Below are 15,884 nucleotides of genomic sequence, written 5' to 3'. Positions count from 1 at the left end.
TCAGTACATCAGTGTTGGATTATAGCAAATGATAACCCTGAGGGAGGAAGAGTTTTGAAACATTCTTCATCACTGAGATCGTGTATGAGACGGATTTATCCCTCTGAAGATTAACAATACCAAGTAACAAGGTAACATTTTATCATTCATTTTGTTATTAAATGTCATTGTGTATTTAATTTGATATATTAGTAAAATAATTTCCTGTTATTTTGCTGAAACACTGATGATGTGATTTCAAATTCTAATTGTCTAACTTTATTTTCTAAGGCCTCAAATTGAATGGCAATGGTATAGATCGAAACGTATGCATCAAACATTGTCCTTATATGAAAAGTACTATCCTACCACTGATTCACGAAAATTAAAAAAGACAAAACCTGAAATGAAACTTCCAACGACAATGATTAAATATGAACAAACTATACTACCATATTACCAACACATTGGACTCCAGACAGCATTGAATATGACACAAAACAGATTGTTTTATCAACTCAAAATAAGCAGGGGAATTGTGCAACGTGATATTTTATACATAATTACTTGCTGAAATCTGTGACATCCAGGCCTGCAACAGATATAGCCCACCCCCGTGCGCATTCGATGGACACTACTGCGTGCGTGTGTGGGCCGATGAGGCTTGTCTTCTCTTGTTTTAATCAATATCGTCGATCTTTATTATTGTGTGACTGCAAACAGGGAAGTGTCACTTCCCCATGCTTTCTTGGATTGGTAGGACATACTGATGAGACGTGACTGAAGACGGATTCATTAACAAGGATCAGTTTGACTAGGCTCCCTGTTCTCAGTACAGGTAAACTGCCAACATGGTTCTTATTGTTGTGTTGAAAATATGCCAGGAGGTATTGTTTACTGCGTTGGTCTGAGTCTAAAATTACGTACACTGTGGGGGTGGAGAATCAGGTACTGTATTGATTGATAGAATTACGATGGTGCTAATATTGGTTGGATTATGTTCAGATTGACATTAGTTGAAGAATTTTATTTTTTTAAATTTTTAATTCACTTCTTAAAAGTACTTTTTGTCCAATGTATCAGAAATCAAAATATGTTTAATCCAGAAATGTGAGCATCTTTTATTTTTAAATTTTTTTTTTATCATTAATTGAATGCTTCACTGATATTTAATTCTGAAAACGTATGGATATTTTTATTAGCTCTGAAAAACTTATTATATTCAAATGTGTATCATGTTTATGAACAGTTTACACAATCCTTCCATACATTTCTCAATTATTTCTGAATCTCCTCATGTCTTGTAGTTTAGTCATTAGTATCATTTCTCAAATAGATAAATAGATTTAACAGAGTCTTATGTATGCTTTCTTTGAGTAGTGTATGTTGAAATGCAGTGAAACCTTGATAGTTTCATACTGTGAATATTTGAATATATATGGTCAGCAAACCAAACCTATACTGTCTACATCTAGACTCAGTTGCATCCTCATGTTCAAGGAGATTTAGAGACATTACAACATAATGTTGTTTTATTAAATGATGTATTGTTGCTTATGAGGCACATTGCTAAACGGGGGCGGGGGGGACATGGGGGGCTCAGTCGTCTTAGGTGCCACAGTTCATTGTACAGAGTTGCGTCCCTTGGGCATGCCAGAAACCTATGATTGTGGGTTCGAATCCCGGTTCGCCCTGATTGTTTCTAGGTTTGTCAGCACCATACCTGTCCTCATGGATTTCACCAAAGACAAACATCTAAGACCTGTATCACTTCGGGCTTTCCTTCCACATCAAGCTGACACACCGTGATATAACTGGAATATTGTTAAAAGTGGCGTTAAACCCAACTCACTCACTCACAATTCTAAACAAGATAGAAACATGAAAGGGAGTTGGCCCAGTAGATCACTCCATTGAGTTTGTCATGACAAAAGCCACTAGTCATGAGTTTAAATCCAAGATTTTTCAGAGATTATGAACCTTGGGATGTGAGCATCATACGAGTGCTCTTGGTTTCATAAAAGTGCCCCCCGTCAAGATCCAGGTTAGAATAGGTCTTCAGCAACCCATGCTTGTCGTAAGAGGCGACTAACGGGATCGGGTGGTCAGGCTCACTGACTCGGTTGATGCACGCCATCATATCCCAATTGCGTAAATTGATGCTTATGATGTCAATCACTGGATTGTCTAATCCAGACTTGATTATTTACAGACTACCATCATATAGTAGGAATACTGCTGGGTGCGACGTTAAACAACAAACAAACAAACAAACACATCTTCCATCTGCATCACTTTGAATGAATGTGCCTCCAATATTCAGTTGACATACTCCGATATACCGTATTTGACGTAATAAGTGCCCCGCTCTAATAAGCGCCCACAGCGATATTTGCTAATATCTTTGCGAGTGAACAATCTCAATCAGTACCCCTTCCAATTGATCAATGTACACAAGACGTATTTATTCGTGTATAATACGCACTCGTGTGTTATGTCACCCTTAATTATGAGCAATTAAATTCTTAAAAAATATATCTGTCGTATGTAAACATTTCAGGCTGTCAGCATAAACCATGAAATTTACAATCTTTCAAGTTTCAACTCAAAATAATATTCTAATAAGCGCCCCCTATTTCTAATTTTGAGAGCGCCCTGGCGTTGAATACAGTATTTGAAATACTAATCGAAGTAGAAATAGATTTAACGTATGTTTTGTTAAAGTGTGCACCAGGTGCTGATAAGGCCACACATTTATCATTTTTCAATTCATGAGCCCATCGCCCTGACTGAAAAACAGCTGGTCTTCAAAATAAATAAAACATAAAAACAAAAAAATCCTGCTACTCGTATAGACCTCTTATGCAATATAAAATGTTATGTATAAATTCCATGTCTACATCTCTATCAGTGATTCAAGAAGCCAGCTGCAGTTGTAACTCCACAGCAGAATGACTTTCATATAGATTCTAAATAAATAAATAATGAACATTTATTTTTATTATTATTTCGACTGACCTAGTGTGGAGAAGCTGGAATAAATCTGTGAAACATAATATTAAAAAAGTGTGGGCTAAGGATGTTTGGGTTTGTCAGGAAAATTTAAGTGTGCCACCTTAGGAATTATTTACAATGAAAAACGTGCTCATTAAGTGTAGATTCAGATGCATCTTCCCGAGGCAAGGGAGTTAACTGACTATAAAAGTCCAGTTTCCACCCTTGCCGAAGTAGGCTGGTATTATGGAGTTACATTTTGGCCTTGACTAACGAGTCTGTGCATAGTCCAATCAAAATCTCGCAATGAAATCGAAATCCGGTTCGTAAACTGTCATGCAGATTTCGGTCGATTGCAGGATTTGCAAAGCATGTGCATCGCCAACTCGTTGTCAACAGATATTTTCCAAACCTTTTCATATTTTTAATCAAGGTCCTCATGTGATTTGATGCACTTCGCGATGTAAGACACGTTTTATCACAATATAGATCCTGATTATCGATCAGATTGTCTTGACTGGGCACCGCCATTTTGTTTGAAACAAATGCAAGTGATGGAATCGGATTGGTCCATAGGAGAGGCTTAGAAGGGACATAACTCATAATAACCACTGGTGGCGCAACGATCGAGCCCAGGAATTCCAGCCTAGTTCGGCAAGGGTGAAGACTGGACTTTTAAAGTCAGTTAACTCTCTTGCCTCGGGAAGATGATTCAGATGTAGCTCAAATGAACACTTTATCGAGATGGAAAGATATATGGGGATCTTAAGAGAACACAGAATTTGTCAGTTTTGTGATTTTACCACTGTAGAAACTAAATACCATTTCTCACTAATATGTCCCTAATGTATGCTGAACTCAAAATACAGTTCATTGATAAATATTATATCCTTTATCCTAGTTTACAGAAATTTGTTTCATTAATGTCTAGGAACAATTATATAGCGAAAAAGCTGTCACAGTACATACTGCATGCAATAAAACCTAAGAAGTTCCAAATATGTTACATTACAAATGTGTACACCCATTACATATAGCATGTAGCGTTGGCCTTTAGCCTCTCAGAATTATGAGTGGGTGGGTGAGTTTGGTTTTACACCGCTTTTAGTAATATTCCAGCAATATCACGGACAACAGACATGGGCTTCACATATGTACCCATGTGGGGAATTGAACCCGGGTCTTCGACCGTGATGAGAGAATGCTTTAACCACTAGGCTACCCCACCGCCCCCTTAGTATTATGAATAAACATAAATAGAAACAAGTGCATTCATATGTTGTTCATGCTATCCTTGTTTCAGCAATTCTATGATTTTAACCATGCTTTTACCACATTAATAAGGATTTTGAATTTAGTTTGACTCAATCTCACTTAGAACATGATATACTGTAAATGTTTCTGATTTAAATGGAATTTATGGCAGCGAGACATCCAGACTCCACTCTCTTCCCAGCACCACGCATCATTATTATATTATATTATATTATATTATATTATATTATATTATATTATATTATATTATATTATATTATATTATATTATATTATATTATATTATATTATATTATAAGCCTGAAATATGTATTAATTTTATCAGTATATGATCTGTATTATTTCAGAACTATATACAGGATATATACTACTCAAAAGAAGTTCAAGAACAGACAGATAACTAGTAATTTAAAGAATCAGGAGCTCTTAAACTTCTTTTATTGCTGTGCAGAGTTGCGTCCCTTGGAAACGTGGGAAAACTATGATTGTGGGTTCGAATCCTGGTTCGCCCCAATTATGTTTCTAGGTTTGTCAGCCGTGCTCGTGGGTTTCACCAAAGTGGTAAACATCTGAGACCTGCATCATTTCAGGTTTTTCCAACATCAAGCTGACATGCCATGATGTAACGGAAATACTTTTAAATGGCGTGAAACCCAACTCACTCACTCACTGTCAAGGGGATGGAGAATTCAATGATATAAATGATTTCATTGGATTTATCAAAAAGGACATGATCAAGTTTGTTGGCCTGGATACATCTGAGGCTGTATACGGGCCTATTCCAAATGATTTTGTATTTATCATTTTCCATGACACCCTCTACATATTCCGGGGTACCATGGATTATTATTATTGTTGTTGTAGTTGTAGTTCACAGATATTGGTGTCTTTGGACTATAGATATGTGCGTTCGTCCACTCATATTTAGCACAGGAAAGTGGGCTTGATGTGGCAAGGGTGGAAACAAGACTTTGATATAAAAAGGCCAGTGGACGTTCTTGTTTATGGAAGATGGTGGTTGTCAGGTGGTCTAGTGGTTAAAGTGTTCACTCGTCACACCGAAGACCTGGTTCGATTCCCGACATTGGTACAATGTGTGAAGCCCATTTCTGGTGTCCCCCATGTGGATATTGCTGGAATATTGCTACAAGCGGCGTGAAACCATACTTACTACAGGTCACATAGTTCTACATTAGCAAACAGTGTGTATTTCTCCCAAGTCACTATGAAGTAAGATATTTTAAATGTTGTTTGAAAAATAATTATACCCCCCGTTTACGAAGTAAATCGGGGGTATATAGCGTTCCATCTGTGGGTGTTTTGTATGGCCTATATCTTTTTAACTATGCACCTTAGCATCACCAAACTTTCTACACACATTAACCACAATGAGTACTTGTGCCTTTTGCTAGTTTGAAGATTCTGAATTTTTTAATTTTTGCCGTTTCCATGGAAACATTAGAAACTTAAACTTTTAGGGTGGGTGTTTTGTACGGCCCATATCTTTTTAACCATGCACCCTAGCTTCACCAAACGTGCTACTCCCATTTGCCACAATGAGTACTTGTGCCTTTTGCTAGTTTGAAGATTCTGAATTTTTTAATTTTTGCAGTTTCCATGGACACATTAAGAAACATCAAGAATGTATGTTGTGCTAAGTATTTATTGATTATCCCACACTAGATTGAAATATATTTGCAAAAACATGTGTTCATTTCAAACATAATGCATCCTCATGGGGTTACAAAGGAAATGGCAGTTCCTCTGACTTAAAGCAACAGGTATATTTCATTAATTAACAAACTATTTACTATCTGTTGTTGACCAGCAGGGATAATGGGGGTATGTGAGCTTTGCTCACTTCTTTCTTGTTTTATATGTATACAGGTCGAAATGTGTGTCAGATGTGAAGACTACCGCGACACGAAATCTGACTGAAATGCACACCTGTCTGATGTAATCTATACCCAAACAAGTTTTGTTGGGACAGGTGGCTTTGACAGGTGGAGCCACACAGATAGATATATGCCTTAGGGATAGGATTCCTATTGATTTTCAATGATGAACACATACATCATTGACAAACGGGAAATGTGCTTTTATAAATGATGTGTTATCTATATTGCTATGATTGAGATGAAATAACAGGCTATCAATAGTCTATAATGAGTTTATCACTCTGATTTGAGGATATTTTGGTCGTAACAAAGGTGTGGGAGAATATGTTGTAGATTAATGGTTGTAAAAATCTTGATGAGTCTTATTTCACCACAGATATTGATCAGCCTGGCTGAAGAAGTTGTTTTTTATGCAAATTTGACGCATCAGTGACAAAAACTATGTCCGATCAAATTCCCTATTTTGACTCTGTTTATTCAGGTGAACAATCGATTTGCCTCGGCAAGGTGGGGATGAATAGGACGGATGGATGAATGGACAGGGGGATGGATGAACAGGAGGGATGGATGAACAGGAGGGATGGATCGACAGGAGGGATGGATGAACAGGAGGAATGGATGGACAGGAGGGATGGATGGATGGACAGGAGGGATGGATGGATGAACAGGAGGGATGGATGGATGAACAGGAGGAAGGGATGGATGGACAGGGGGATGTATGAACAGGAGGGATGGATGGATGAACAGGAGGGATGGATGGATGGACAGGGGGATGGATGGATGAACAGGAGGGATCGATGATGGACAGGAGGGATAGATGGATGAAGAGGAGGGATGGATGGATGAACAGTAGGGATGGATGATGGACAGGAGGGATGGATGGATGAAGAGGAGGGATGGATGGATGAAGAGGAGGGATGGATGGATGGACAGGAGGGATGGATGAACAGGAAGGAGGGAGGGATGAACAGGAGGGATGGATGAACAGGATGGATGGATGCACAGGAGGGATGGATGAACAGGAGGGAGGGATGGATGATGAACAGGAGGGATGGATGAACAGGAGGGAGGGATGGATGATGCACAGGAGGGATGGATGAACAGGAGGGATGGATGATGGACAGGAGGGATGGATGGATGAAGAGGAGGGATGGATGGATGAACAGGAGGGATGGATGGATGGACAGGGGGGATGGATGATGGACAGGAGGGATGGATGGATGGACAGGAGGGATGGATGGATGAAGAGGAGGGATGGATGGATGAACAGGAGGGATGGATGGATGGACAGGAGGGATGGATGATGGACAGGATGGATGGATGGATGAAGAGGAGGGATGGATGGATGAACAGGAGGGATGGATGGATGGACAGGGGGGATGGATGATGGACAGGAGGGATGGATGGATGAAGAGGAGGGATGGATGGATGAACAGGAGGGATGGACAGGGGGATGGATGAACAGGAGGGATGGATGGATGAAGAGGAGGGATGGATGGATGGACAGGAGGGATGGATGGATGGACAGGAGGGATGGATGGGTGGACAGGAGGGATGGATGAACAGCCATGAAATGGGGTGGGGGATATAGGAATGGAGCTCGTCTGTTTGAATAGATGGAGAGATAGGTTTCTGATTGGAATAGATGGAGAGATAGGTTTCTGATTTGAATAGATGGAGAGATAGGTTTCTGATTGGAATAGATGGAGAGATAGGTTTCTGATTTGAATAGATGGAGAGATAGGTTTCTGATTTGAATAGATGGAGAGATAGGTTTCTGATTTGAATAGATGGAGAGATAGGTTTCTGATTTGAATAGATGGAGAGATAGGTTTCTGATTGGAATAGAGAGATAGGTTTCTGATTGGAATAGAGAGATAGGTTTCTGATTGGAATAGATGGAGAGATAGGTTTCTGATTGGAATAGATGGAGAGATTGGTGTCTGATTGGAATAGATGGAGAGATAGGTTTCTGATTGGAATAGAGAGATAGGTTCCTTATTGGATTGCTTGATGGATGGGTTTCTGATGGGTTTTCTTATGTGCACAGATAGATGGATTCTGTTTGGATGGATTGATAGATGAGTTTCTGATTGGAGGATAGGTTGATTATCTGATTGGATTGTTGGATAGATGGGTTTCTGTAAGGGATTGATTAATAGATATGTTCTTCTTGGATTGTTAGATGGGTTTTATAAAATGTGGAATGTCACATATGCATTTCTTATTCAAAACTTACATAAGAAAGTCTGTACATGACTTTGTTTCAGTTTCAGGTGGGATGTCTAACATAACTTGAACCTCAGTTGGTTTTCTTTGTCAAAACTTGATAAAGCTGTCATGATTTGTTTCAGTTTCAGGTGGGATGTCAAGAATAGTGCAGGCTATTGTTGATTTCTTCTTCAAGACGTATCAAACACACATCTGAAAGACCAATATGCAAATCTATTTCAGTTTGAGGTGGGATGTTTAGAGGGACGTGGGTTGTGGTTGCCGTGGCGCTCATCTGCTGCAGCTCCACCTGGGGCCTCGATGACATCCAGGCAGGTGTTCCACCAGAACTGACCCGTAGAGCCATGCAAGATGCCATGGATGAGAGGCAGTCCGATGAATACCGCCATTTGTTGGCTGACCAGGTCGAGATCCAGCGTCGGGCTGAAGAAGCAGAAAACCTTGCTGCAGCAGAGGAAGAATACGAGAGGATCAAATACAACATGAAGCGAGAAGAAGATGCTGAGGACCCTGATGCTGAAAGCAGTCGTGTGTCAGCTCATATATCTGCAGATAAAAGGATCAAGAGATCCGGTCAAGGTGCTCCTATGGGAAGAAGCAATCGGTTTTGTGATGACGCCCAAGTAAGTGTTTATTCTGTAGCCTGTGTATCTCATAGCTGTGTGTTGTATACATGCTGAAGTATGACTAGCATATGACATGTGTATCTCATAGCTGTGTGTTGTATACAGGCTGAAGTATGACTAGCGTATGACATGTGTATCCCATAGCTGTGTGTTGTATACATGCTGAAGTATGACTAGCGTATGACATGTGTATCTCATAGCTGTGTGTTGTATACATGCTGAAGTATGACTAGCATATGACATGTGTATCCCATAGCTGTGTGTTGTATACATGCTGAAGTATGACTAGCGTATGACATGTGTATCTCATAGCTGTGTGGTGTATACAGGCTGAAGTAAGACTAGCGTATGACATGTGTATCCCATAGCTGTGTGTTGTATACATGCTGGAGTATGACTAGCGTATGACATGTGTATCCCATAGCTGTGTGTTGTATACATGATGAAGTATGACTAGCGCATGACATGTGTATCCCATAGCTGTGTGTTGTATACATGCTGAAGTATGACTAGCGTATGACATGTGTATCCCATAGCTGTGTGTTGTATACATGCTGAAGTATGACTAGCGTATGACATGTGTATCCCATAGCTGTGTGTTGTATACATGCTGAAGTATGACTAGCGTATGACATGTGTATCCCATAGCTGTGTGTTGTATACAGGCTGAAGTATGACTAGTGTATGACATGTGTATCCCATAGCTGTGTGATGTATACATGCTGAAGTATGACTAGCATATGACATGTGTATCCCATAGCTGTGTGTTGTATACATGCTGAAGTATGACTAGTGTATGACATGTGTATCCCATAGCTGTGTGATGTATACATGCTGAAGTATGACTAGAGTATGACATGTGTATCCCATAGCAGTGTGTTGTATACATGCTGAAATATGACTAGAGTATGATATGTGTATCCCATAGCTGTGTGTTGTATACATGCTGAAGTATGACTAGTGTATGACATGTGTATCTCATAGCTGTATGTTGTATACATGCTGAAGTATGACTAGAGTTTGACATGTGTATCCCATAGCTGTGTGTTGTATACATGCTGAAGTATGACTAGCGTATGACATGTGTATCCGATAGCTGTATGTTGTATACATGCTGAAGTATGACTAGAGTATGACATGTGTATCTCATAGCTGTGTGTTGTATACATGCTGAAGTATGACTAGCGTATGACATGTGTATCCCATAGCTGTGTGTTGTATACATGCTGAAGTATGACTAGCGTATGACATGTGTATCTCATAGCTGTGTGGTGTATACAGGCTGAAGTAAGACTAGCGTATGACATGTGTATCCCATAGCTGTGTGTTGTATACATGCTGGAGTATGACTAGCGTATGACATGTGTATCCCATAGCTGTGTGTTGTATACATGATGAAGTATGACTAGCGTATGACATGTGTATCCCATAGCTGTGTGTTGTATACATGCTGAAGTATGACTAGCGTATGACATGTGTATCCCATAGCTGTGTGTTGTATACATGCTGATTTTGAAGTATGACTAGCGTATGACATGTGTATCTCATAGCTGTGTGTTGTATACATGCTGAAATATGACTAGCGTATGACATGTGTATCCCATAGCTGTATGTTGTATACATGCTGAAGTATGACTAGTGTATGACATGTGTATCTCATAGCTGTGTGTTGTATACATGCTGAAATATGACTAGCGTATGACATGTGTATCCCATATCTGTATGTTGTATACATGCTGAAGTATGACTAGAGTATGACATGTGTATCTCATAGCTGTGTGTTGTATACATGCTGAAGTATGACTAGCGTATGACATGTGTATCCCATAGCTGTGTGTTGTATACAGGCTGAAGTATGACTAGCGTATGACATGTGTATCTCATAGCTGTGTATTGTATACAGGCTGAAGTATGACTAGAGTTTGACATGTGTACCCCATACCTGTGTGTTGTATACATGCTGAAGTATGACTAGCGTATGACATGTGTATCTCATAGCTGTGTGTTGTATACATGCTGAAATATGACTAGCGTATGACATATGTATCCCATAGCTGTATGTTGTATACATGCTGAAGTATGACTAGTGTATGACATGTGTATCTCATAGCTGTGTGTTGTATACAGGCTGAAATATGACTAGCGTATGACATGTGTATCCCATATCTGTATGTTGTATACATGCTGAAGTATGACTAGCGTATGACATGTGTATCCCATAGCTGTGTGTTGTATACAGGCTGAAGTATGACTAGCGTATGACATGTGTATCCCATAGCTGTGTGTTGTATACAGGCTGAAGTATGACTAGCGTATGACATGTGTATCTCATAGCTGTGTGTTGTATACAGGCTGAAGTATGACTAGCGTATGACATGTGTATCCCATACCTGTGTGTTGTATACATGCTGAAGTATGACTAGCGTATGACATGTGTATCCCATACCTGTGTGTTGTATACATGCTGATGTATGACTAGCGTATGACATGTGTATCCCATAGCTGTATGTTGTATACAGGCTGATGTATGACTAGAGTATGACATATGTATCCCATAGCTGTGTGTTGTATACATGCTGAAGTATGACTAGCGTATGACATGTGTATCCCATAGCTGTGTGTTGTATACATGCTGAAGTATGACTAGCGTATGACATGTGTATCCCATAGCTGTGTGTTGTATACAGGCTGAAGTATGACTAGCGTATGACATGTGTATCCCATAGCTGTGTGTTGTATACAGGCTGAAGTATGACTAGCATATGACATGTGTATCCCATAGCTGTGTGTTGTATACAGGCTGAAGTATGACTAGCGTATGACATGTGTATCTCATAGCTGTGTGTTGTATACATGCTGAAGTATGACTAGAGTATGACATGTGTATCTCATAGCTGTGTGTTGTATACATGCTGAAGTATGACTAGCATATGACATGTGTATCTCATAGCTGTGTGTTGTATACATGCTGAAGTATGACTAGCGTATGACATGTGTATCCCATAGCTGTATGTTGTATACATGCTGAAGTATGACTAGAGTATGACATGTGTATCTCATAGCTGTGTGTTGTATACATGCTGAAGTATGACTAGCGTATGACATGTGTATCCCATAGCTGTGTGATGTATACATGCTGAAGTATGACTAGCGTATGACATGTGTATCCCATAGCTGTATGTTGTATACATGCTGAAATATGACTAGTGTATGACATGTGTATCTCATAGCTGTGTGTTGTATACAGGCTGAAGTATGACTAGCGTATGACATGTGTATCTCATAGCTGTATGTTGTATACATGCTGAAATATGACTAGCATATGACATGTGTATCCCATAGCTGTATGTTGTATACATGCTGAAGTATGACTAGCATATGACATGTGTATCTCATAGCTGTGTGTTGTATACATGCTGGAGTATGACTAGAGTATGACATGTGTATCCCATAGCTGTGTGTTGTATACAGGCTGAAGTATGACTAGCATATGACATGTGTATCTCATAGCTGTGTGTTGTATACATGCTGAAGTATGACTAGAGTATGACATGTGTATCTCATAGCTGTGTGTTGTATACATGCTGAAGTATGACTAGCATATGACATGTGTATCTCATAGCTGTGTGTTGTATACATGCTGGAGTATGACTAGAGTATGACATGTGTATCTCATAGCTGTGTGTTGTATACATGCTGAAGTATGACTAGCATATGACATGTGTATCTCATAGATGTGTGTTGTATACATGCTGAAATATGACTAGCGTATGACATGTGTATCTCATAGCTGTGTGTTGTATACCTGCTGAAGTATGACTAGCGTATGACATGTGTATCCCATAGCTGTGCGTTGTATACATGCTGAAGTATGACTAGAGTATGACATGTGTATCCCATAGCTGTGTGTTGTATACATGCTGAAATATGACTAGCGTATGACATGTGTATCCCATATCTGTATGTTGTATACATGCTGAAGTATGACTAGCGTATGACATCTGTATCCCATAGCTGTGTGTTGTATACAGGCTGAAGTATGACTAGCGTATGACATGTGTATCCCATAGCTGTGTGTTGTATACAGGCTGAAGTATGACTAGCATGTGACATGTGTATCTCATAGCTGTGTGTTGTATACAGGCTGAAGTATGACTAGCGTATGACATGTGTATCCCATACCTGTGTGTTGTATACATGCTGAAGTATGACTAGCGTATGACATGTGTATCCCATACCTGTGTGTTGTATACATGCTGATGTATGACTAGCGTATGACATGTGTATCCCATAGCTGTATGTTGTATACAGGCTGATGTATGACTAGAGTATGACATGTGTATCCCATAGCTGTGTGTTGTATACATGCTGAAGTATGACTAGCGTATGACATGTGTATCCCATAGCTGTGTGTTGTATACATGCTGAAGTATGACTAGCGTATGACATGTGTATCCCATAGCTGTGTGTTGTATACAGGCTGAAGTATGACTAGCGTATGACATGTGTATCCCATAGCTGTGTGTTGTATACAGGCTGAAGTATGACTAGCATATGACATGTGTATCCCATAGCTGTGTGTTGTATACAGGCTGAAGTATGACTAGCGTATGACATGTGTATCTCATAGCTGTGTGTTGTATACATGCTGAAGTATGACTAGAGTATGACATGTGTATCTCATAGCTGTGTGTTGTATACATGCTGAAGTATGACTAGCATATGACATGTGTATCTCATAGCTGTGTGTTGTATACATGCTGAAGTATGACTAGCGTATGACATGTATATCCCATAGCTGTATGTTGTATACATGCTGAAGTATGACTAGAGTATGACATGTGTATCTCATAGCTGTGTGTTGTATACATGCTGAAGTATGACTAGCGTATGACATGTGTATCCCATAGCTGTGTGATGTATACATGCTGAAGTATGACTAGCGTATGACATGTGTATCCCATAGCTGTATGTTGTATACATGCTGAAATATGACTAGTGTATGACATGTGTATCTCATAGCTGTGTGTTGTATACAGGCTGAAGTATGACTAGCGTATGACATGTGTATCTCATAGCTGTATGTTGTATACATGCTGAAATATGACTAGCGTATGACATGTGTATCCCATAGCTGTATGTTGTATACATGCTGAAGTATGACTAGCATATGACATGTGTATCTCATAGCTGTGTGTTGTATACATGCTGGAGTATGACTAGCTTATGACATGTGTATCTCATAGCTGTGTGTTGTATACATGCTGAAGTATGACTAGCATATGACATGTGTATCTCATAGATGTGTGTTGTATACATGCTGAAATATGACTAGCGTATGACATGTGTATCTCATAGCTGTGTGTTGTATACCTGCTGAAGTATGACTAGCGTATTACATGTGTATCCCATAGCTGTGCGTTGTATACATGCTGAAGTATGACTAGAGTATGACATGTGTATCCCATAGCTGTGTGTTGTATACATGCTGAAGTATGACTAGCGTATGACATGTGTATCCCATAGCTGTATGTTGTATACATGCTGAAGTATGACTAGCATATGACATGTGTATCCCATAGCTGTGTGTTGTTACATGCTGAAGTATGACTAGCGTATTACATGTGTATCCCATAGCTGTGCGTTGTATACATGCTGAAGTATGACTAGAGTATGACATGTGTATCCCATAGCTGTGCGTTGTATACATGCTGAAGTATGACTAGAGTATGACATGTGTATCTCATAGCTGTGTGTTGTATACATGCTGAAGTATGACTAGAGTATGACATGTGTATCTCATAGCTGTGTGCTGTATACATGCTGAAGTATGACTAGCGTATGACATGTGTATCTCATAGCTGTGTGCTGTATACCTGCTGAAGTATGACTAGCTTATGACATGTGTATCTCATAGCTGTATGTTGTATACATGCTGAAGTATGACTAGAGTATGACATGTGTATCTCATAGCTGTGTGTTGTATACATGCTGAAGTATGACTAGCGTATGACATGTGTATCTCATAGCTGTATGTTGTATACATGCTGGAGTATGACTAGCATATGACATGTGTATCTCATAGCTGTGTGTTGTATACATGCTGAAGTATGACTAGAGTATGACATGTGTATCTCATAGATGTGTGTTGTATACATGCTGAAGTATGACTAGAGTATGACATGTGTATCTCATAGATGTGTGTTGTATACATGCTGAAGTATGACTAGCATATGACATGTGTATCTCATAGCTGTGTGTTGTATACATGCTGAAGTATGACTAGAGTATGACATGTGTATCTCATAGATGTGTGTTGTATACCTGCTGAAGTATGACTAGCTTATGACATGTGTATCTCATAGCTGTGTGATGTATACATGCTGAAGTATGACTAGCATATGACATGTGTATCCCATAGCTGTGTGATATACATAGCTGTATGTTGTATACATGCTGAAGTATGACTAGCATATGACATGTGTATCCTATAGCTGTATGTTGTATACATGCTGAAGTATGACTCGTGTATAACATGTGATTACTATGTTGCAGCACATACTGAAGTATGACTAGTGTATACTATGTTGCAGCACATGCTGAAGTATGACTTGTGTATACTATGTTGCAGCACATGCTGAAGTATGACTGGTGTATAACATGTGATTACTATGTTGCAGCACATACTGAAGTATGACTGGTGTATATTATGTTGCAGCACGGGCTGAAGTATGACTGGTGTATACTATGTTACAGCACATGCTGAAGTATGACTGGTGTATACTATGTTGCAGCACATGCTGAAGTATGACTGGTGTATACTATGTTGCAGCACATGCTGAAGTATGACTGGTGTATACTATGTTGCAGCACATGCTGAA

The 15,884-nt window shown here is 39.4% G+C and overlaps 1 protein-coding gene across 4 annotated transcripts in view; it reads left to right on the top strand.

The window, feature by feature from the left end:
* Positions 1 to 15,884, top strand: part of LOC125380111 — a 55,877-nt gene that overhangs the window by 23,818 nt on the left and 16,175 nt on the right. For 2 of the 4 annotated variants that reach the window (XM_048396403.1, XM_048396404.1), the window contains exon 2: positions 8,600 to 9,000. In XM_048396403.1, coding sequence (XP_048252360.1) covers positions 8,611 to 9,000 — 390 coding nt within the window. In that variant the 5' untranslated portion in view covers positions 8,600 to 8,610. Of the gene's footprint in view, positions 132 to 603; positions 818 to 8,599; positions 9,001 to 15,884 lie in introns of those variants that run through there. The other 2 variants (XM_048396402.1, XM_048396400.1) reach the window with 2 other exon arrangements.

Source organism: Haliotis rufescens, unplaced genomic scaffold, assembly GCF_023055435.1.
Source record: "Haliotis rufescens isolate VD_foot unplaced genomic scaffold, xgHalRufe1.0.p SCAF_15, whole genome shotgun sequence".
Lineage (NCBI taxonomy): Eukaryota > Metazoa > Mollusca > Gastropoda > Lepetellida > Haliotidae > Haliotis > Haliotis rufescens.
The sequence above is the reverse complement of the archived record's forward strand: the minus strand, read 5'-3'. Positions and strand labels throughout refer to the sequence as shown.